General features: G+C 43.5%; 1 protein-coding gene across 3 annotated transcripts in view; it reads left to right on the forward strand.

Annotated features, from left to right (window-relative positions):
- The window catches only part of USP45 (ubiquitin specific peptidase 45), a 185,281-nt gene that overhangs the window by 158,763 nt on the left and 3,353 nt on the right, over positions 1-23,165 (forward strand). For all 3 annotated transcript variants that reach the window (XM_077289668.1, XM_077289669.1, XM_077289670.1), the window contains 8 exons: positions 2,783-2,864; positions 3,154-3,245; positions 6,063-6,119; positions 7,499-7,624; positions 15,899-16,529; positions 17,511-17,608; positions 17,764-17,850; positions 18,437-18,590. In XM_077289668.1, coding sequence (XP_077145783.1) covers positions 2,783-2,864; positions 3,154-3,245; positions 6,063-6,119; positions 7,499-7,624; positions 15,899-16,529; positions 17,511-17,608; positions 17,764-17,850; positions 18,437-18,590 — 1,327 coding nt within the window. The remainder of the gene's footprint in view (positions 1-2,782; positions 2,865-3,153; positions 3,246-6,062; positions 6,120-7,498; positions 7,625-15,898; positions 16,530-17,510; positions 17,609-17,763; positions 17,851-18,436; positions 18,591-23,165) is intronic.

Here is a 23,165-nt window from a genome sequence, read left to right on the forward strand (position 1 = left end):
AAGCAAAAGACCTTGTGAAGATGATGGCGGAAGCTGGTAAGATTATGTCAATATCCACAGTGAAACGAGTACTGTATTAACATGGGCTGAAAGAACACGCTGCCAGGAAGAAACTGTTACTACAAAAGAAACATAAAAAAGCCAGATTAATATTTGCAAATGCACACAGGAACAAAGACCTTAATTCTTGGAGACCTGACCTGTGGTCTGATGAAACGAAGATTGAACTTTTTGAGCATGATGACCATTGTTACGTTTGGAGGGAAAAGGGAGAAGCTTGGAAGCCAAAGAACACCATCCCAACTGTGAAACACCGGAGGTGGCAATACTGAAGCAACATCTCATGACATCAGCCAGGAAGTTAAAGCTTGGGCGGAAAGGGGTTTTCCAAATGGACAACGACCTGACGCATACTGTCAAAATGGTTACAAAGTGGCTTAAGGATAACAAAGTCAATGTTTTCGAGTGGCCAACACAAAGCCCTGATCTCAATCTTATTGAAAATGTATAGGGAAAAACTGAAAAGGCAGGTGAGAGCAAGGCGACCTACACACCTGGATCAGTTACACCAGTTTTGTCAGGATGAATGGGCCCAAATTCCGACCAACTATTGTAAGAATATTGTGGAAAGATATCCCAAGCATATTTGACCCAAGTCATTCAGGTTAAGGGCAAAGGTACCAAATACTAATGAAATGTATGTGAACTTTTTGACTTTGCAGTAAGTAATAAAAATGCCTTAAAACATTCTCTCTCATTATTCTGGCATTTGGCAAATATTAATAATCATGGTAATTCTAATTGAGCTACTACGGGAAAGGTTTATTCTGATTCCATGTCAGATATTGAGAAAAACATATGTATGTGTCTCTTTATGTAGTGTATGTATACTTCTGGTTTCAAATGTATGTGTTTGATTTGTGATTTTCACAGATTGAACAAAAAACCATTATAGTCTATGGACTGTTCAAATGTCCGTGTTATTTTGCAGAAAGCATTTCCAAGCAAAAATCATGGAGACATGTTCATTTTTTTTTTTTTTTTAACAGCCGCACGGATTAAAACTACATCTGTGAAAATCACGGACTGCACACATATGCCATCAATGTGCCATCCGTATGATATTCATGATTAACATTGCAAAGGATAGAAACAGCTTGTAATTTATCCAGACGTGAAAATCAATGATGGTAAGGGCTCATTCAGACGTTTGTAGGCCGAACCAAGGACTGGAACTTACAGAGATAAACGATAATTGAGGGATTCACCCCTGTTCTGTGCTTTGGAGACACTCCTGGTTTAGGCATAGAAATACTGCTAAAATGTCGCTGATGTCTGAATGAACACTAAAACTGCCACTGACCAAGCATTGATGGAACTTCGATACTGATGGCACTCATACCAATTTTTGTGAACAAGCATGGATGTCTGAATAATGCCTAAAAATACTTTCCCGACAGTTAATGTGGCCTGAATGCAGGTAGACTTAATCGAAATCTGTGACATTGCAGTATTGTCTCGAGCCTTCATGACATGATGAAAGGGGCACACATTACTTTAGCCTGTCATCTTGGAAAATGCTCTTTACCTGCAGAGAGAGTGTTACTTTCAAGGTAAATGGCGATTACAATCATCGGTCACAATACTTTGAGCAGCGGCTGTAAGCATTCCCAAGCTCCTTGATTGACAGAGGGTGCAGCAGCACATCTGTAACAGATCAAGCTGTCAATTGCACAATAAGATGGCCGGGCAGCGTTGAAACGCTAATTACCTGCAGATTTCCCATGCCCAAACTGCCTTTATCGTCTGCTGCAGCAGTGACATCCCAACTCGGGGGCTTGAGACCGCCATGGCCAGTCAGGAAACCTGTTTTATGCAGGTGGTGATAAGGGACCCATTTGGAATACTGCACTGTATATATTTTCAGTATAAAGGGTGAAATACTTAAGTTGATTGTCCAGGTTTGGCATTACAGTTTACAGTCACTCTATGCAGCTGCAGACTTGTGATTGCTCACCTCGCACACAGTGTGCGCTGTCAAGATTCTCCGGTGCCAGCAGCAAGACCAGGCGGTCATGTGACCACAAGTATGCGATATGCATCCTTTCATCCACATTTTGACCGATTGTGCAGGGCCTGGCTCAGTTCACTTTTATTGAGCGAGGCTGCACACGTCTAGTCGGACATAGTTGAGATCACATGACCACTCACACCAGGAAATCCTGACAGCGCACATTGTGTGTGCGTGCTGTGAGGATTTTCAAGTCTGCAGTCACAAATTGATTGCCGACTTTTGTGCAAAACCTTAACCACCTGTTTAAAGGGGTTTTCCATTTAACAATTTTTATTCATAATAGAGCTTAGAGCAATTATAAATAATAAAAGAAATAATCTGCACAATAAGATATCCCTCGAAGTCCCAATCTGGTGGTCGTGCTAGTCTGTGCTACCTGGTCCTATCCTTAACAGACCGGAAATGTTTGCTCAGCTAGTCACTGGCTTAGGTGGGTCAATGTGGCCATTGTGTGGGCGAGTTGTCATTTCTGATGTGTCAAGGATGGCATAAGAAAACACAAGCCAATGGGGACTGAGAGTGCTGGCAGTAAACCTACAGAGAATCACTTGGGGCGAGCAGCACTATTTCTAAATGTCTTGGCACCTTTTATGAGAAAATGATGACCAAAATGAACAGTTTTGCACACTTCCATGCTTTAAATTGACGTCTTATGTTAAGGTGTTTTACTTTGAGCATACCCTCACCAGCACTTTCTTGACTTTGCAGCGTATACAATCAGGTATTTTGAAAGCATTTAACAACCCAACTACTAAAACTGCAGATGAGGATACAAAGAGAAAAGTCAAAGGTACTGTGTCATCTGAATAAAACCCTCACACACACATATATATAGTTATTTGTCACTACCAGGATGACATCGTTGACTTGCTGCTTTTCATGATTCACTTCCAAGTTGTAGTCGGTTTGATACCTTCCGATTTTTGGAACTGGCATAGCTTCCTGGACGTGGGCTAGTGATTCTTTAGTGCCATCTAGTGGTTAGTGCCCAGACTTTCTGGAACACATAATGTGAATCTATACTATAGTATTGCAGATATTCTATGCTATTGACCACCAGTATTTTTGTGCATCTCTAGCGTATGGAAGAGAAGGCATCAGAGCTAATTTTATTGACAGAATATTTGTGGGAGAATTAACCAGCACAGTCATGTGTGAAGAATGCGAGAATGTAAGTACATCTCATTCTGTGTGAGAAACAGAGAGGAACATCTCATAAGTGTGAGTAATGACTGCATAACTTGGTATGGAAAAGGACATAATGCCCAGAGCCACAAGCTACTTTCTGTAGCCATACATGACATTATATCAGCAATGGACCTGAGCTTGATAGCGACATCCGCGTTATAGGTTAGCATTATGGCTTCCATTTGTCCATGACTACTGTGATCGAACCCTTTTCTGATAGACCATCAGTGCTACAGTATTTTAAAGACTTGGAGGACCTTTCACCAAACTTCATGTTGAACTGAGCCCATAATGTAATAGGTGCTTCTGAGCAGAATAATTTTTTTTTTTTAATTATTACATTAGTTTTGATACAGTTGCGTAGATATTTGCAATCAAAGTATCTGGCACCTCAACAGTTGTTATCTAAATCCAGGTAAATATTACCAGTGTAATTAAGTTATGTTGTGTACTCCTTCCTCTTTCTGACACTGACTAATCACAATGTGGAAAGAATACACACCCGCCAAAGCATTGCTCTCCTTACTGCATAGTGACGACATGCTGGAGCACAGCAGACTTGAATGTTAAGGAGAACCTGTCAGTAGGTTTTTGTTATTCAATCTTAGAGCAGCATAAATGTAGGGGCAGAGAGCCTGATTCCATGGATGTGTCACTTGCTCAGCAGCTTGCTGTAGTTTCAATGCTATCAGTGTTTTATCAGCAGGAGATTATCACTGCCAGATTAGGTCTTACTTGCAGACCAGTTAGGCTGATTTGTGTAACCTCGCTGCCACCACTGATTGGCAACTTGCTGAGAATGCATAGTGTACACAGGAAGATACCAATCAGTGGTGTGGGCGGGGTTAAAGACCGTTTAGAATCCTGACTACTGCTACATCTGCAGCAGAGAAAACAGGGATTCTAGTAAAACTACGCCAAGCTGTCCAGTAAGTGATACATCTTTGGAATCAGCCTCTATGCCCCTATATTATGCAGCTCCTAGATTCCATAACAAAAACTTGCTGGCAGATTCCATTTCGCTAACAGCTTTCAGCTCTCCTCTCCAGCAGTCAGTGTGGGGGAAGGGATAGTGTTGCAGAGATGAGTCTCACTACAACCACTTCTAGTAGATCTCCTCTCATAGTGCCAGCGTTGCCAATCATAAGCAGGCATCCACATACAAGGGGAAAAAGAACACCCCCCCACCCCACCCCACTATAAGTTCTGTGTGACACATAGTGATGTGCTGAAGCACAGCAGAACGGAGTTTGATGAACTGACAACTTTAATCTACAGCAGTCAGTGTGCAGGGAGGGGCAGTTCAGCAGTTTACTTGCTTTAGCAATGCTAATGTGTATTTGATCCTGACAATAAAGATCACTTGTATTTGAGATGAGAGCTACTAGAAGTGTTTGTAATGAGACTCAACTCTGCAGTACTGCCCCTCTTTCCAACACTGACCTCCAGGGATGATCACTGAAAGCTGTCAGTTAGTCACACTCAGGTCTGCTGTGCTAGATAACGCGTCACTACATCATCTGCAGTCTCCCTGGCATCACGCTTCTGTGGAGGCATACTTCTCTGCCCTGACGAGGTCCGAGCAATGTATTGCAGTACACATGCATCTGGAAAGGTCAAAGAGCCCTGGCAGAGAAGTACTGTTGCAGGAGCACAATATCGGGGAGACTGTGTGGATGACACAGGGATACGTCATCCACACGAAGCAAGAAGGAGGACGGCATTGCGAGAAGAATGGAGGCGCCGGGCCAAGACCAGCAATACCCCTCGGACTGAACCACCCCACAGGTGAGTACTTGTGTACAACATTATGGAGTGCTGTATATCAGGCCTGAAAGGTGGTGGCCATGTCGCATATCTGTCATACCTGGTGACAGGTTCCCTTTAACTGTTTAGGTGTCAAATAATTTGCTTGCCAATATATCTACAACGCATAGGCAAAATAAAAAAAATAAAGTAAAAAAAAGGTTTTATTCTGCTCTGTGACCACTGTTAGATTGTGTGTCCTGTTCAACATGAACAATTTGGTAAATGGTCTTCTTAAAATAACTTTGCCTCAGGAACCATCGACACCACCCATAACACACGTATAAGGCTGTGTTGGGACATGGGCTATGTGAGGCTCTGGTCATGAATTCCATGGAATGTATGTGTTGACTGTCTGATATTGGCATAGACTTTGGTTACTTCTATTCATAAATTGACATGATGCAAATTTTCGCTCCGCAGCACGTCACCCCACTACACTACCCCCCATCCCACTTCCTGGATCAGGCTCGGTTATTGGCTGCAGCGCTGTTAGCGTGACATCAGCAGGCCAGACAGTAACATACACCAGGAGCAGTGACCGAGGGGGAACAAAGCACCGTTTTGGTTGTGGGTTTTTTCCTTAAACAAACCTCCTTAGGACAGGGGTTTTCTGAAACTGGAAACCCACTTTAAATCTGTGGATTTTTTCTGCAGTGTGTATGAGATTTTGTAGCTACTGTAATAAGCAGTGGAGAATCCAGTCAGTATCTACCCCACAGGATGTACCATCAGAGTGACAACGGGACTACGAGGGGGCAATGACCCACTTTTTGGGGTGGTTTGTATTTGACTCTGGACTGTACTTCTTGAAAACAAGTAACAAACCTGAGTCTAGTGCTAAATTATATTTTCCTAACAAGTAAAGCCGAGTATTGTCTAGAAGTATGAAATGAACAGTAACCATATTTATTATGTATTTTGCTGAAATCAGTTTTGCAAATGAGCGTTGAGTAGAAGATTATAAATACGATTCGCGGTTTCCTTCCTCTAGATTTCCTTTGTGAAAGAGGCATTTATTGATCTTTCTCTGCCAATTATAGAGGGAAGGGTAAGTGAAACTTTTCATTCATTTCCACCGTGTGGTGTATTTTAGCAAATGTTACGTAATGTGAACCTGTCAGCTGATATGTGCTGTCCAATCCGCGGGAAGCTCTGATGCGCTGTGGCTTTTTACTCACTGCCCACAGGCCAGGACTGACAGGTCTCTGTATGTATGCACACGTAGACGGAGCCCTGTTAATCCAGGGCACTGGACTGGGAGAAGCCGCCAGGGACCCACCTGTCTGACTATTCTATAGCACCGCTCAGTCACCAGCAGCTCTTATGTATGTTTTTCTCTCAAACACCGTAGTGTTTCAGAGTCAAACTTACCTGGCTGACTTAGCACAGCCAGTACCTGATACGTGCTGCCCATATGTGTTCACCACAAACAAACACCCTCGGAACCCACCCTCACTCGTGACTGAAGTCCCTTCCACCTACAGCTAACCAATGAAATGGCTGGGTTGGCGGAGTTTTGTCTGCTGATCATTGTCATTTTACCCCACTGGGAGCCATTCGGAGGCAGTAAGTAGCTCTCACTGGGGTTCCTGCTCCAATGGTTCATAGATGGGAGCCGTCTCATTGTACCGGATCATTCGCAAACGGCCATTAACTAGAGTTAAGTTAGATAAGGGGAGCGTGACAGACTAGACTGCAGTTTGTGTGTGTGTGTAAACAAGATACAGATAGCAAGCCTGCAACTGGATAGAACACGTGGCTGTCTGGATACGAATACAGCTGGGTAGTCAGAGGAGAAAGTCTGGAAACAGACAGTCAAGCTCAGCTTCCATGGTCCTGACCCGGAGGTCCAAGAGGTATAGGTGCGGGTTAACGGGAACCCTGAGACGTTACAGGAGAAAAAGTGGATAGAGGCTGCTTGTAGGCCGAATTTGGAAGCATCGGTGAAGAGAGACTAGGCAGGCCGGGGGCACGGGTACTGCACCAAGTGAGCTGTACTTAGAGAGAAAGCAAACTGAGTAAAATAGAGGGCCTCACTCAGGTATGCTGTATAACCAAGATGCTTCAACATCGTCTAACACCACCTGTAGCCATAACAAGTGTACCTCTATGGCATAGAAGAGCTCTGCAACAACTTGTGCAGTATGATTTTCATCGCCTAGAGCTGCAGTTAATATTACATTAGCATCACCATCTTTCTGTCCTGCAGAAGTCAATGTGAGTCTATCCAGGAACACTGCAGGAGTGCAGCCAAAAATGGGTTTTTAATTTAAAAGTGCATTATTTTCTTTATAAGCCCATTGTGTCATTTTTGTCCTCACTTTTCTAGTACCACGTGTCTTCAGAGTATGCCAATCCACTCTTCTCACTCTTCGCTTTTGTTCAGTGAACGGCAAACTATATTTCTCTCTTATGATGTTAACTTAGGTCTCCAAACCTGTAATCTTTGGAAAAGGACAGAAAGCCAAAATGACTCAAGATAGTATATCATATCCTTGTAATGACAACTCACCAGAGAGGATGCACAAGACAGACCCTGAAGTGAATAACAATGTAAGGATATCTCATACCTTTGTATAACAACGTTTTCTATACATTCTCCCCCTTGGTTTATTGTCTATTTTGTTACATTGCAACCTATGTTTAGACATTTTTGTTATCCGATTTGTGTGCGATACATCAGCACTAAATAGTCTAAGTTAGTAAACTGAGAAAAATATCGTTATAAATTCAATTTATGAGATCAAGTACGGTAACTAAAAATTGGCATGTGTATATGTATTCACCCCTTTTGCGATGAAGCCCCTAAAAATATCTGTTGCAAGCAATTACATTCATAAGTCACATGCTTAGTAAAAGGACGTCCACCTCTGTGCAATTAAAGTGTCATATGGTCTGTCAGTATATACCCACCTTTTCTGAAAGGCCACAGAGGTTGCAAAACCATTATGCAAGATGCACCACTAACCAAACAACACCATGGAGACCAAGGAGATGTGCACCCAAGTCAGGGTCAAAGTTGTTGAGAAGTACAAGTCAGGGTTGAGTTGTAAAAGAAAAAAAATACAATCTCTGATGATTCCCCAGAGCACCATCAAATCCATTATTATCAAATGGAAAGAACATGGTGCCACAACAGACCCACCTATAGAGGGCCGCCCACCAGCACTCTCAGTCCAGGGTAGGAGAACATGAATCAAAGAGGCAACACAGAGACCAAAGGTAACCCTGAAGCAGCTGCAAAGTTCTCAAGTAGAGACTGGAGTATCTGTCCATATGACCACAATAAGCTGTACACTCCGTAGGTGGCTTTTATGGAAGAGTGAGCAGAAAAAAGCCTTACACCAAAAATTGTAAGGTTCATATTGAGTTTGCCAAAAGACACGTGGGAGACATTTGTATGGAGAAAGGTGCTGTGGTCAGATGAGTCCAAAATTGAACTTTTTGACCACGAAGGTAAACACTATGTCTGGCATCAAACCAACACAGCTCATCACCCCAAGAACCCCGTCTCCACAGCAAAACATGTTTCGGCAGCAGGGACATGGAAAATGGCCCGAGTCAAGGGGAAGATGGATAGTGCAAAATACAGGGATATTTTTAAGCAAAACCTGTCTGTCAGTGATTTGAGACCGGGACAGAGGTTCACCTTCCAACAAGAGAATGACCCAAAGCATACTGCTAAAGCAACACTTGAGTGGTTTAAGGGGAAACGTGTAAATGTTTGAGTGGCCTAGTGAATGCCCAGACCTTAATCCAACAGAGAATCTGTGGTCGGACTTGAAGAATGCTGTTAACCAAAGGAAACCATCTAACTTGAAGGAGCTGGAGCAGTTTTGCTCTGACGAATGGGTAAAAATCCTAGTGGACAGATGTGGAAAGTTCATAGAGACTTTCCCAAAACGACTTGCAGCTGTAACTGCTGAAAAAGGAGGCTCTATAAAGTAACGACTTTAAGGGGGTGAATAGTTATGCACACTGAAGTTTTCATTTACTTTGTTCTATTTGTTGTTTGCTTCACAATGAAAAGAAAACCAAATGTTCACAGTTGTAGGCATGTTCTTTTCATGAACTGATGCAAACCCTCCAAAAAAACAAGTGAGATTACAGGTTGTGAGGTAGCAAAACATGAAAAATGCCGTGGTGGGAGGAAGAATACTTACACATGCCAATTTATATAGTGCCAACATTCTGCTGCTGATTAGACAGTGACAGAGTGTATGGAACTATGCCCTTTTGACATAGTTATGGAATGGGAACACCCATTTGTCAGTTTATCCTTTATTTCGAAGAGGAACAGTCTAACCATTGTAAACAAATGGTGTAATAGGTAGATATTTCATGGGAAATTTGTACTTAATTAATATTTATTTGTAGTTAACCTTCAGGTCCAGCACTAGTACTCTCTGATTGGTAAGGGCTGAATGGAATCAACTAATAGTATGGGTCAACCACTTAGTCATTCTGTCATGCACAGTCATGGTTACTTATTCAACTGGTTTCTAAGTGGACAAATCATGGTATTTATTATACTCCGTAGAATACTATTTCTCTGACGCCCACGACGGCACCACGGAGAGAGGGGATCCGCCCACCAAGGACAGGAAACCTACAGATAAAAACGCGGTACCTCTCTCCTGCATCAGTTGGTTTCCTGTCCTTGATGGGAGACCTACAGATTCACCTCCATCAGAGGAAAAAAGATTCTTCGTGGGAATTCCGGGGCCAATCAGCCGATCCAGGCAGCGGGGGCCCCCCTGCCTCGGCTAGATGTGGTGACCCGAAGCGCCACCGCTAGGGGCTAGTGGGCCTTTTAGGGTGCGCGGGGAGAGGTGGCAGGACCAACGGCCGCCTCTCTAGGTAAGACTCACCAGCAGCAGCCATGTCCAGGGGGGTCCCTCTATGGACAGGAGCCGATGTCTTGCTCCCTGGCGTCAGTCTGAAGGCTGCAGCTCCCGGGAGTTCCGAGGAGTCAGCATGCGGCGGTGCGCGGCGCCATATTGCCCCCGTCTGCGCACGCGCGGGATACACCGAGATTTCAGGGCGCGTGCACAAGCACTGCGATCCCTGCCCTGTGCGCACAGCCTCTGGAAGACTGCGCAGGTGCGGGATTTCGCGCACGATGCAAACTGCGCAGGCGCGGGATTTCGGGCGCGGAGTTTGACTGCGCATGCGCAAAGGAGAAAAAAAAATGGCGCCTTCCACCGCTATTTTAGCGAGCACCTGGGGGGAAAGAACGCTTCCAAATGGAGACCGGCCAGTGCTCACCATTGAGCGATGTGGAGCAAGTATCCCCCCTACCCAGGGCATCTCCACAGCAGCAGCAGAAGCGACAAACCCAGAAAGGCCACCAGGACTCTATCGGGAAAGGGCATTCTGGATCACTGCGTAGCAAAGGGTCCAGCGTGACGTCCGGCTCAAGGGATAAATCGACAACAAACATAGATCGTTCCCAACCGGTATTTATGGGTCCATAAGGTGGTAAGTGATCTTCGTGAAAGTTAGCGATAGTGAGGGCCTATCTTTGTGTCTTTTTACTATAGGGGAAGAAAAGCACAAGTAAAACCAAACATAACATATGTGCCTTATGTAAAGAAGATCTTCCATCTTCATGGGAAAAAAGACTGTGCAGTATCTGTATTCAGCAGACAGTGTCAGAAGGCCTCCCTGGGTTCGCAGCAGACCTCAAAAATCTGATTAAAGTCCAGGTAGAAGAGACCTTTAAATCCCTCAAAGGAGGAAAAAAGCGAAGGAAGACTAAGCATAGATCTCCGTCTCCTGAATCTCGTGATTCAGGGGAAGATATGGATTCAGACACATCCAATTCTTCCTCCTCATCATCCTCGTCATCATCATCCTCTTCCTCGGGGGGCCGTAGTTGCTTTCCCATAGAAGAAACTGACAGCCTGGTTAAGGCCGTTAGGAACACTATGGGGCTGGCAGACCCTCACCCAAAAAGATCCGTTCAAGATATAATGTTCGGGGGGCTTGACCAAAAAAAAGAGAAGGGCCTTTCCCCTTAATGAAAAAATCCAGGCTTTGATTAAGAAAGAATGGAAAAAGCCTATAAGGAAGTCACTACTCACTGAGAAAAGGAAGTATCCGTTTGATGATCAATCCTGTTCCTTCTGGGATAAGGCGCCCAAACTGGATGTGGCAATTTCTAAGGCATCCAAAAAAATATGCCCTTCCGTTTGAGGACATGGGGGTCTTGAAAGACCCAATGGACAAGAAGGCAGATGGCTTCCTCAGAGGTTCATGGGAAGCGGCTGGTGGAGGCCTCAAACCGGCAGTCGCTGCCGCATGTACATCTCGCTCCCTGATGGTATGGTTAGACCAATTAGAAAGCCAGCTCAAAGACAGATCATCCCCAGATTCAATCTTAAAAATGTTACCTGTTATGCGTGGAGCTGCCGCCTTCTTGGCTGACCCCTCTGCGGATTCAATCAAACTATCTGCCAGGTCAGCAGTGTTTTCTAATGCTGCAAGGCGGGCCCTCTGGCTGAAATGCTGGCCGGGAGACCTCCAGACGAAGTCTAAATTGTGTACCATCCCCTGTGAAGGAGAGTTCCTTTTCGGGCCCACTCTAGATGATATACTGGAGAAAGTGGGAGATAAAAAGAAGTCATTTCCCTCCCTGGGTTTCCCTTCATATAGAAGGCCCTTTCGGAGCAAGAGGTGCTTCCGAAGGAAGCCGGGGAAAAACCAGGATAGGTGGGAGGACAGGCGAAACAAAAATAAGGGTTTCATATTCAACAAAAACCCTAACGACAACAAAAAACCCGCACAATGAATGCTTGCCCCAGGTGGGGGGGAGACTGGCCCTCTTCCTCTCAGCCTGGGAGAAAATTACCAGCAGTCCTTGGGTTTTGAACATAATAAGATCAGGACTGAAATTAAAATTCCAAAAGCCCCCTCATCCCTCGTTCATGACAACGTCGCTAAAATCTTCGGAGGAAGAGCAACTAGCACTAGAAAAAGAGATCATGGGACTGGTAAACAAAGGGGTTCTCATGGAAGTTCCCCCACAAGAAAGAGGTCAAGGGTATTACTCCCCTCTGTTCCTGAGGAAGAAGCCGGACGGTTCCTTCAGGACTATTATAAATCTGAAGGGCCTAAACAAATTTCTAGAAATCCAGCCATTCAAAATGGAAACAATAAAAACCTCGATAAAAATGTTGTTTCCACTGTGTTTTATGGTAGTCCTGGATCTAAGGGATGCCTACTATCACGTCCCTGTCCACAAAGATCATCAGAAATTCCTCAGAATAGCAGTCCACATAAGGGGGGTGATATACCATTTTCAATTCTTGGCCCTACCCTTCGGGCTGGCTATAGCCCCACGGGTCTTCACGAAATTAGTTGCAGAGGTAATGGCTCACCTGAGGGAGCAAGATACCTTGATAGTGCCGTACCTCGACGATTTTTTGATAATAGGTTCCTCTCCACAACATTGCGAGGAACAGCTGAAAACAATCAGACATTCACTGGAAAAACTGGGCTGGTTGGTGAACTTAAAAAAATCCAGGTTGTTACCGTGCCAGATCCAGGAGTACCTGGGTCTCACTCTGGACTCTATAAATCAAAGTATGCCGTCTTCCAGAGGAAAAAATTCAAAACATCATAAATCTGGTATCCAGAAGGCGAGACAACCCCGCCATAACCCTGCGCCAAGCAATGTCCCTCCTGGGATCCATGACGGCCTGCTTCCCGGCAGTCCAATGGGCTCAATTACACTCAAGGGAGCTTCAATGGCAGATCTTGTCAGAAGAAGTCTCTCTAAAAGGAAATTTAGAAGGTCGGCTAAATTTATCTCCAAACACGATTCAGTCACTAGATTGGTGGACCTCGCAAGACAATCTTGCTCAAGGAGTCCCGTGGGTAACTCCAGTATCTCAGATAGTAACAACAGATGCGAGTCCCAGCGGGTGGGGGGCTCACCTGAACGACCTGCTAGCCCAGGGGGCTTGGCCTCCATATTTGAGAAAAGTGTCCTCCAATATGAAGGAACTTCTGGCGGTAAAATTTGCACTATTAGAGTTCCTGGGGCCCCTCCGGTCTCACCATGTCAGAGTTATGTCGGACAACAAAGTGGTGATAGCATATCTAAACCACCAAGGGGGTACCCGTTCTCGGAGTCTGATGGAGATAACCAGATCAATCTTCCACATAGCCGAAACCAACCTTGAATCCCTATCAGGCCTGCATAAAGGGGGTGGACAACTACAGGGCAGATTACCTAAGCTGCACTCGCTTAAAACAAGGGGAATGGGAGCTGAATCAGTCAGTATTCGCTCAGATCTCATTAAAATGGGGCACACCAAACATAGACCTCTTCGCAAACCATCTAAACAAAAAAGTGAACACCTTTTGCTCAATAACGCCGTTGGGGAACCCTGTTTCCCTAGATGCGTTCCTGATATCCTGGAACCATCCACTAGCATATGCTTTACCCCCTATTGCTCTGATTCCAGCGGTGCTGAGGAAAATTCGGGAGGACGGGGCTCACATAATCCTGATAGCCCCGTTCTGGCCGAAGAGGCCTTGGTTTTCTTGGATGATGAGAATGTCCATCTCCGATCCATGGGTACTGCCGGATCTCCCGAACCTTCTCTCCCAGGGCCCAGTTCTTCATCCACAGGTGGCAAGTTTGCACTTGACAGCTTGGCATTTGAAAGGGAGTTACTAGAAAGCAGGGGGTTTTCCCCAGGGCTGGTATCTACACTGCTACAAAGTAGAAAACCCGTCACAACCAGACAATACGGGAAAGTATGGAAAAAATTCCTTTCATCTTCAGGTGCCAAAATGAGGGAGGGCGTCCCCCTGAAAGCCATTCTTGAATTTCTGCAGAATGGATTAGAGTTGGGTTTGGCCACAAGCACCTTGAAAGTCCATGTAGCGGCTTTAGGGGCTTTATTCAACTATGATTTAGCAGGAAATCGATGGATATCTAGATTCATCAGAGCAGCCGGTAGATTAAGGCCTCTACCCGTGAAATCTACCCCTCAGTGGGATTTAAATTTAGTTCTCAGGGCATTATCTAAACCTGCCTTTGAACCCTTAGCGGATGCTTCAATTAAAATTTTATCCCTTAAGACTTCCTTGCTCGTCGCGCTCACTTCCGCACGTAGGGTCAGTGATATCCAGGCCTTATCCGCCAACCCCCCTTTCACGCAAATCCTGGATGATAGAGTCATCCTAAAAACTGACCCTGCATATCTCCCAAAAGTGGCATCCCGTTTTCATAGGACACAAGAAATATCCCTGCCCTCCTTCTGTCCTAACCCCAAAAACAAGGATGAGGAGGCATTACATACATTAGATGTGAGGAGATGCCTGATGCATTATATAGAAGCCACTAGGGAGAGTAGGGAGGATTCCTCTCTCTTTGTATGTTTCCAGGGTCCCCGGAAGGGGAAGAAAGCATCTAAGAGCACCCTGGCGAGATGGATTACAGAAGCCATCAGCCTGTCATACTCATCGAGTGGCGTACCCGTCCCGGGAAATATCAAGGCGCACTCAACGAGAGCGGTGGCAATCTCTTGGGCAGAGAAGGCCGGAGCTACAATTGAGCAGATATGTAGAGCTGCTACCTGGTCTTCACCGTCCACCTTCTATAGGCACTATAGATTGGACCTTATCTCCTCTTCAGACCTTGCCTTCGGTAAAAGGGTTCTGGAAGCGGTGGTCCCTCCCTAATGTACAAATCTCTGCAATTCTCTCCGTGGTGCCGTCGTGGGCGTCAGAGAAAAATATAGTTCTTACCGATAACGGTATTTCTCTGAGCCCACGACGGCACCCGTACATTCCCTCCCTTCACTTCTTGGGTGTGCACGTTATTTTAGTGCCTTATGCTGATAGTGTAAATAGTTACGCGGTATCTCAAATTCAGTCGTTAAGTAATGTTTAAAACAAGTCTCTGTTCATAGTCTCCCATCGTTCTCTAGTAAACAAACTGATGCAGGAGAGAGGTACCGCCTTTTTATCTGTAGGTTTCCTGTCCTTGGTGGTTGGATCCCCTCTCTCCGTGGTGCCGTCGTGGGCTCAGAGAAATACCGTTATCGGTAAGAACTATATTTTTTGATTGTACTCTCTGGGACACTTTAGCCCTGACATTGCCTTTTTATACCAGATTATTTTTTGGGGAATTACTGTTTTTTTATACTAAGTGACTTGAATCCCTAAACTCAATCCTGGTTGTGCAGGTGTGCTTATGAATCCTTGAATTCTCTATTTTTTACTGCTTTTTTATCATTTTTAAAATTAGTGTTTTAAATATTTTTATTGAATAATATAAAATTTGTTGTGGATTGTAGTAGACCAATTACGGTATATGGTTTGTAGGTGGAGCTGAAGTATTTACTTAAAGGGAATCTGTCACCAAGTTTTTGCCACTAAATTTGATTGTTGTATAATGTAGACACAGCGACCCTGATTCAAGTGATGTGTCACTTACTGGGATCCCAGCTATAGTTTTGGTAAAAATCAAATCAGCAGGAGATTATTACTAGAGGAATAATAAGTTTGCTGTCATGTAGTCCTCCATATTTGTTTTCATGAACACACTATATAGGTAGAAAGCTGCCAGTCAGTGGTGTCAGGGCTCAGTGGAGAAAACAGTGCAGCAAGCAGCCCAGTGACACATTGCAGTCTGCCCCTACATCAGGTCAGGTTCCCTTTAAATATGCTTGTCGGCTGACCTCCTCTTTTAGTTTGACGTAAATGCATTCCTCGGGCTATGTAAAAATGTTCGTACCCTAATGGTTGCACTTGTGTTCTGATTTGAAAGAAATTTGCTAATATTCACCGTATCTAATTTATCTTTAGAATAACTTAAAAGAACAGAAAGCGTCACAAAAATGTAGTTCTGAGAACAGCCACAGTAACTATACCGAGGAAGGCGATGATCAGTCTGAGCGGGATGGAAGAGATGGTTTATTACCAGAACTAAACTCTTCTTCCAGGAGTGTACAGACTGGCAGCCAGTCAGATGGCGGTGAAAGGGATGGCGAGAGCAGTGGAGATGCGGATAGTGAGGCTTCAGACTGGGAAATGTCATTCATTCAGACGGATGCAAAGCGGGAATGTAATAATCGTAAAGCGCGTGCATCGGTGGAGAGTCCACAGTCCACTAATAACAACGTTGGCCTTGGTGCAGTCACAGGCTCTTTAGCCAAGTTCAACCTTAATGAAATGGCAGAGAATTTGGAATCCTGTAAAGATGGGATCAGCACAAACCATCAGCCTTGTTCACATGCAAAGTGTGTGCCATCCCCGAACCCACAAAATGCCTTCCAAACACTCTCCCAGGCCTACGTAACCAGCTCCAAAGAATGCTCTGTCCAGTCCTGTCTCTACCAGTTCACATCTGTCGAGCTCTTAATGGGGAACAACAAGCTGCTGTGTGAGACGTGCGCTGAAAGCCGGATGGAAGATCCGAGGAAGGCTCCCTCTGCAGGTAACGGGGCTGCGTCACAGGGCCCTACAGAGCTGCTCTCAATTCTGCCAAACCATGTGTTCTAGAGTAGAGATTTCCAGATTTATAAATAAAGCTTAAAGGGAATCTCACCCCCCAAACTATTTACAAGCGCATGTAGCTTTTTCATCGACAAGTTCCAGCAACAACTTTATATGGCCAGTCGGTTCCTCTGTTACTGAGAAATCCATGTTTGAATTGATATGTAAATGATGCTGTAGATATGAAGCCTCTGTCACTCCAGCTCTATTCCCCGCCCAGCACTGCTGGGCTACAAAATGTAGAGTTTTGCCTGGTAAACGATCACTGAAAAAAATAAGAAATTTGGTGGTCTCGGTGTAACACCCAGCTGATCTGAAATGGTGCCAGGAACCCCCCCACCCCAGCCCCACCAATCTTATATTAATGGCCTACTCATAAAGATAGCCCATCCATATCCAGGTCCCAGAAAATCTCATGTAAGGGAACCTGTCTGTTGATTCATATGTTCCAAACCACATGCAGCATGAACCGGAGCCTGTTTGCACACGTTCCGCTTTAATGTTCTTGCGTTTTAGAGAAAACCTACTTTAAAGATCACTCTTCTCTGCTCCATGTGATTGATACTTTTCTCCCTTGTGTGAACGTAGGAAGAAATAGTCTATCAACTAGAATGATGCAGGGGTCTATAAACGGTTTTCTCTGAAACGTCATCAGAGTGGTTTTGAGAAAAGCATGCCTGGCTCCGATTCATGCTGCCCATGGTTTGGGATGCATGAATTAGCTGACAGGTTCCCTTTCCATGACTTTCTAGCATACAAATAAAAACCCATATGCTCTTCATAGAGTAAACCAAACTTTGTGATGAGCACAACTTCTACAGAATATTGGGTCTCGGGGAGACTTTTTTCTCTTAACAAGTATGCATTTTGAATGTGCACAATCATTTGTCTGACCGAAGTTTTTTTTTTTCACATCTTCTAGACGAGAGGCGTGATAGTGTGTATACCAATGCTCGAAAACAGCTCCTAATATCCGCAGTGCCGGCCAATCTCATTTTGCACATGAAAAGGTTTTGTCAGGTAAGATGTAGTCTCTGGATACAGTGGAGCACACACCTTAATATATATTGGTATAATTGTAGCGGCAAACAAAGTGTAGCTTGTACATCATCGGATTTCTTTTAAATTGTTCCTCCTTTGAAACTAACAAGGAATGACATTTTGTTTTGTTGCAGAATGGGTTAACGCTCCGTAAAATCAATAGGCATGTGGACTTTCCTTTTATATTAGACCTGGCTCCATTTTGTTCTGTGACTTGCAAGGTATGGCATATTTAGCATCTACCTACTGTCTGTAATTTTAGGCAGTGGTAACTAAATATCTAAATATGGCACCTATGTCGGATACACACTGCCCTACAATGGAAAAAGAGGATACTAGAATTTGAGTTTCCTGAAATTGTCTTGTTTTTTAATTGTCTTTGACCCCCCAAAAAACGTTCCTGATATTGGTGAATATATGCAGTTTTTGAACATATAAGGAGTTTATAGGCGTTGACCTATGACTAAATAGTAATTTACACTGTTGGATCACATAAAACTGATTTTAGTTGGACTTTTTAATTTTTTTAACAATCCCATATCCAGATATTGTGGTTAAAAAATTAAGGATCACCCCAGGAACAAGTGCAAAAGTGATGTAAATTTCTTCTTGGTGCCAAATCACATGTCCGATCAGTGGTGTATCATGAAGGCACAATGTATTGTGTGGGAAAGCTACCAGAAACTAAACAGCCTGTCTACAAGTGTCTCACATATTAGCACCTTTATTAGCATTTAGTTTCCCGTTATTGATGCTTTTAGTGATTTGTTTATTCATGAGCTAACCTTTATCTTTGCAACTATATAGAATATTTCAGAAGAAAAACAGGTTCAGTACAGTCTTTATGGAGTAGTAGAGCACAGCGGGTCAATGAAAGGAGGACATTATGTTGCATATGTGAAGATCCGGATACCTTCCAAAAGGGAGTTGGATAACATTAGTGACGTCAAGTATTCTTCTGGTCAGTATACATCCAAATCGACTATTGAACCCCACAGCCACTATAATATGGTTATTAAACCTTACAAAGTGTGCATGCTGAGGATAAAGCAGCAATCAAACAATTTTCTCACAATACCCCCATTTGTAATGTGTGTTTTCCCTAAAGCAGGGTCTGTCATAGATTATCAGGTTCCATAGACATAGCATCTATCAGCATGGCTTGTAAGTCTCCTCACTCTTGGCTTGTCACTATCCACAAAGAGAAACGTTACCCTTTGTGGAGAATTATAAACCTATTATGTGAATGTGACCAGATACAGCCTAATACAAGGGGAGTCCCTTCACTTGTGAGGTCTCCATCATGTTAAGATGTTACATTTGACCCTTCAGACAAATATCTTAGAGCTTTTGTAGTTTAAAAGGTAATAACAAGCCAGTAATACATTTTCATTGGAAACGCAGGGATGTCTGTGCATTGCTGATTTCGAGGATGTTGCTTATTATACTTATCACGCTTAAAAAGTCCTATACTCCACAAAAGTACAGGAATGAGAATAAAAGAACCGAAATAATGCCCAATAATTTGCTGAATAGTGATATTTATTAAGGATATGGAACAACGTAGGGTAGGGGGGAAAACACAATACCAAAAAGAGGGCACTATGCCAGGGGACGAGCAAAAACCGATTACAATAAACTGGTAACACATAAAAATGAATTGATTAAAATATTTAATTAAAGGCAAATTTATGTCGCTCATTAATTATTCCCATATATAAATAAATAAATGCCACAGTTGAAATCAGAATCAATGAAAGAGTGGTATAACAGGTGTATCTATTAGTGCATAGATAGGTAAAGTGCTGGTGCAGTCATGCTGGTGGCCTAGGCAGCTAATTCATAAGCAACAATGAAGTACATACAATTATGTGCTGCTGACTAATAACGAGTCACATATGAGGCCGCATGATAGTTACCTGTTGTTTGTATGGGAGCCGTCCCCTGGATGCGCCCTACCCCGACGCGCGTTTCGGCGTCTGCCTTCATCAGGGGGTGACGAAGGCAGATGCGGCCTCATATGTGACTCATTATTAGTCAGCAGCACATAATTGTATGTACTTCATTGTTGCTTGCTTGTGAATTGGCTGCTTAGGCCCCCAGCATGATTGCACCAGCACTTTACCTATCTATGCACTAATAGATACACCTGTTATACCACTCTTTCATTGATTCTGATTTCAACTGTGGCATTTATAACTGCTAAGACTCTTACTGTCGCTCTTATTCATTCGCGTCTGGACCACTGCAACTCTCTTCTGATCGGTCTCCCTCTTACCAAACTTTCTCCTCTCCAATCCATCTTGAATGTGGCAGCCAGGGTCATATTTCTGTCCAACCGCTTCACCGATGCCTCAATCTTGTGCCAGTCATTACCCTGGCTACCCATTCGCTACAGGGTCCAGTATAAACTCATCTCTTACCCACAAAGCTCTCCACAGTTCTGCACCACCTTATATCTCCTCTCTCATCTCTGTCTATCGCCCTACACGTGCCCTCCGTTCTGCAAAGGACCTAAGACTAACATCCCCTGTAATCCGAACCTCGCGCCTCCGTCTCCAAGACTTCTCTCGTGCTGCGCCAGCTCTCTGGAATGCACTTCCCCAGACGATCAGACTGATACCTAGCCCCGACCTATTCAAGCACGCTCTAAAAACCCATCTCTTCAAACAAGCCTACCACATCAACTACTCAGTAAACTAACTTTGCCCTGTTCCCTCCCTCCAAATATTACTCTGAATCTGCACCCTACTATTCATCTGTCTCCGCACCCTCCATGCACACGATAACTGCACTTGATACTTGACTATTGCACATAAACACACGGGCTGATGACCAGATCATGCAGCTTAATATATGAAAATCCCTATTTATTATAATTGCCAGACCTGAAATAACAAGCACTTTTGACCTATTGTGTCCCCCTCATTTCCTTATAGATTGTAAGCTCGCGAGCAGGGACCTCACTCCTAATGTCACTGTTTAAATTGTCTTAACTTGTATTGAATTTGTCTGCACACGTCCCCGCTTAATTGTAAAGTGCTGCGGAATATGTTGGCGCTATATAAATAAAAATTATTATTATTATTATATATGGGAATAATCAATGAGTGACATGAATTTGCCTTTAATTAAATACTTTAATCAATTCAGTTTTCTGTGTTACCACAGTCTATTGTAATCGGGTTTGTTCGTCCCCTGGCATAGTGCCCTCATTTTGGTATTGTGTTTTCCCCCCTACCCTATGTTGTTCCATATCCTTAATAAATATCACTATTCACCAAATTATTGGGCATTATTTCGGTTCTTTTGTTCTCGTTCCTTTGCTTGCAATAGCCGAGTTGTCCGTCACTTTGTCCATTTTGGTATACATAGTGGTGATGGTTGAGAAATCTTTCTCTGTGTTTTTGATTTTTTTCTGATTTATTTATTTATTCATATGTATACCTTGCCTTGAGATTTGTGTATAATCCACAAAAGTACTTCGCGCTTTGGAGCTAGTCAGATTCCTTCTTCAGGTAACTGTCATTAAAACAAGTATTTCATTGCACAAAAATACAAGTTTGGAGTCAGTTTGGTTCCTATAGGTACCGTAATTAACTGAAGAATCCAAACTGGGTCGGAACTGCGTTATCATTTTTGTAGCAGAAAATATGTTTTTAATGAGCAGTATCCTAAAAATTCAAAGTAATATCCCCAATATCACCAGCGCCCACACATTCCTGTGTCTCCTATGCACATTTACTACTGGTTTTCCAGGGGTTGCTCTAGATTTAGCTCTCCACGTGGAGCAGCAGCCTGGAGGTTTTCATTGCTCTTGTGTGTTTCAGCATTGTTGCACAACTGTATTTGGTGAGTACTTCATGTTAGTGGTAAATTTTCTTTGATATAACTTGCGTTTATTTATGAAAAACAAATGGAAATTTGGCAAAAATTTTGCAATTTTCAAACTTTTAATTTCTGTACCCTTAAATCAGAGAGTGTTGTCACACAAAATAGTTAATAAATAGCATTTCCCACATGTCAACTTTACATCAGCACAATTCTGGGAGCATACTTTTTTTTTGCTAGGACGTTATAAGGGTTAAAAGTTCACCATCGATTTCTCATTTTTCCAGCAAAATTTACAATACCATTTTTTTTTAGGGACCACCTCACATTTGAAGTGAGTTTGGGGGGTCAATGTAACAGAAAATACCCAAAAGTACCACCATTCTAAAAACTGTACCCTTCAAGGTTCGCAAAACCACATTCAAGAAGTTTATTAATCCTTCAGGTGCTTCACAAGAACTAAAGCAATGTGGAAAGAAAAAATGAACATTTTACTATTTTCACAAAAAATTTACTTTGGAACCAAATTTTTTTTATTTTCACAAGAAAATGGACCACAAAATTTGTTGTGCAATTTCTCCTGAGTATGCCTATACCCAGTATGTGGGGGAAAGCCACTGTTAGGGCGCATGGCAGAGCTCAGATGGGATTTTAACTTTTTGAACGCAAAATTGGCTGTTATCAATAGTGGGCGCCATGTCACATTTGGAGACCCCCTGATGTACCTAAACAGTGGAACCTCCCCAATTCTAACTCAATCCCTATCCCCAACACACCCCTAATCCCAACCCTAACCACAACTCTAACTCTATTCCCGACACTAACCTTAATCCCAACCGTAACCACAACCATAACCTCAACACAAACCCTAGTCCAACCCTAATCCTAGCCCGAACTCTAACCCTAATGGAAGAATGGAAATAAATATTTTTTTTTTATTTTATTATTTTTACCTAACAAAGGGGGTGGTAAAGGGGGTTTGATTTCCTTTTTTTTTTAATTTTGATCACTGTGATGGGGTCTATCGCAGTGATCAAAATGAACCAATAGGAAAAATTTACTATTGTTGTCCGGGTGCCGGCTGGCAGATCTCGGCGGGCACACTACGTATGCGCCCGCCTTTTTCTTCCTGGAAGAAGACACCGACGGCCGGGGGACAGGGCAGGGGGATGCAGGAGGGTCCTGGGACACCGGTGGTCCCGGGAGGGGTTCGGGGGACCTTATTTCTCTTTCCTCTGATGTGCTAGATCATGTCAGAGGAGAGAGAAATTAAATAGGAAATAAGACTTTTTTTTTTGTTGCAGTCACCGTTATTCCGTGTATAACGGTGATCGCAACACTGGGTTTGGTAAAAACCCACCCAAATCATGTTTTCTGGGATCTCAGTTACCCTTGGTAGCCGAGAACCTGGAGAATTTCCAACGCTGGGGGCGCTATAACCTTATTTCTCAGTGCCGTTAAAAAGCGGCGCGGAAGATTAAGTACCCTTAACTGCCTCCATTAAAAGGCACATCGGCGGTCGTTAAGGGGTTAAAGGGAACCTTTTAGAATAATTTTGTTACAGAAAATAGTGTAGGAAAAGAGGGAAAATAGACTTACCACATCTATGATTTTCCAGTATTTCTAGCAGTGTAATGTGTGCCAACCTTGTTATAGACCTTCACAATGGAGGAATGTGGCACCTCCATACTTCTAAAATCAATTA

Source organism: Ranitomeya variabilis, chromosome 2 (genome assembly GCF_051348905.1).
Source record: "Ranitomeya variabilis isolate aRanVar5 chromosome 2, aRanVar5.hap1, whole genome shotgun sequence".
NCBI lineage: Eukaryota > Metazoa > Chordata > Amphibia > Anura > Dendrobatidae > Ranitomeya > Ranitomeya variabilis.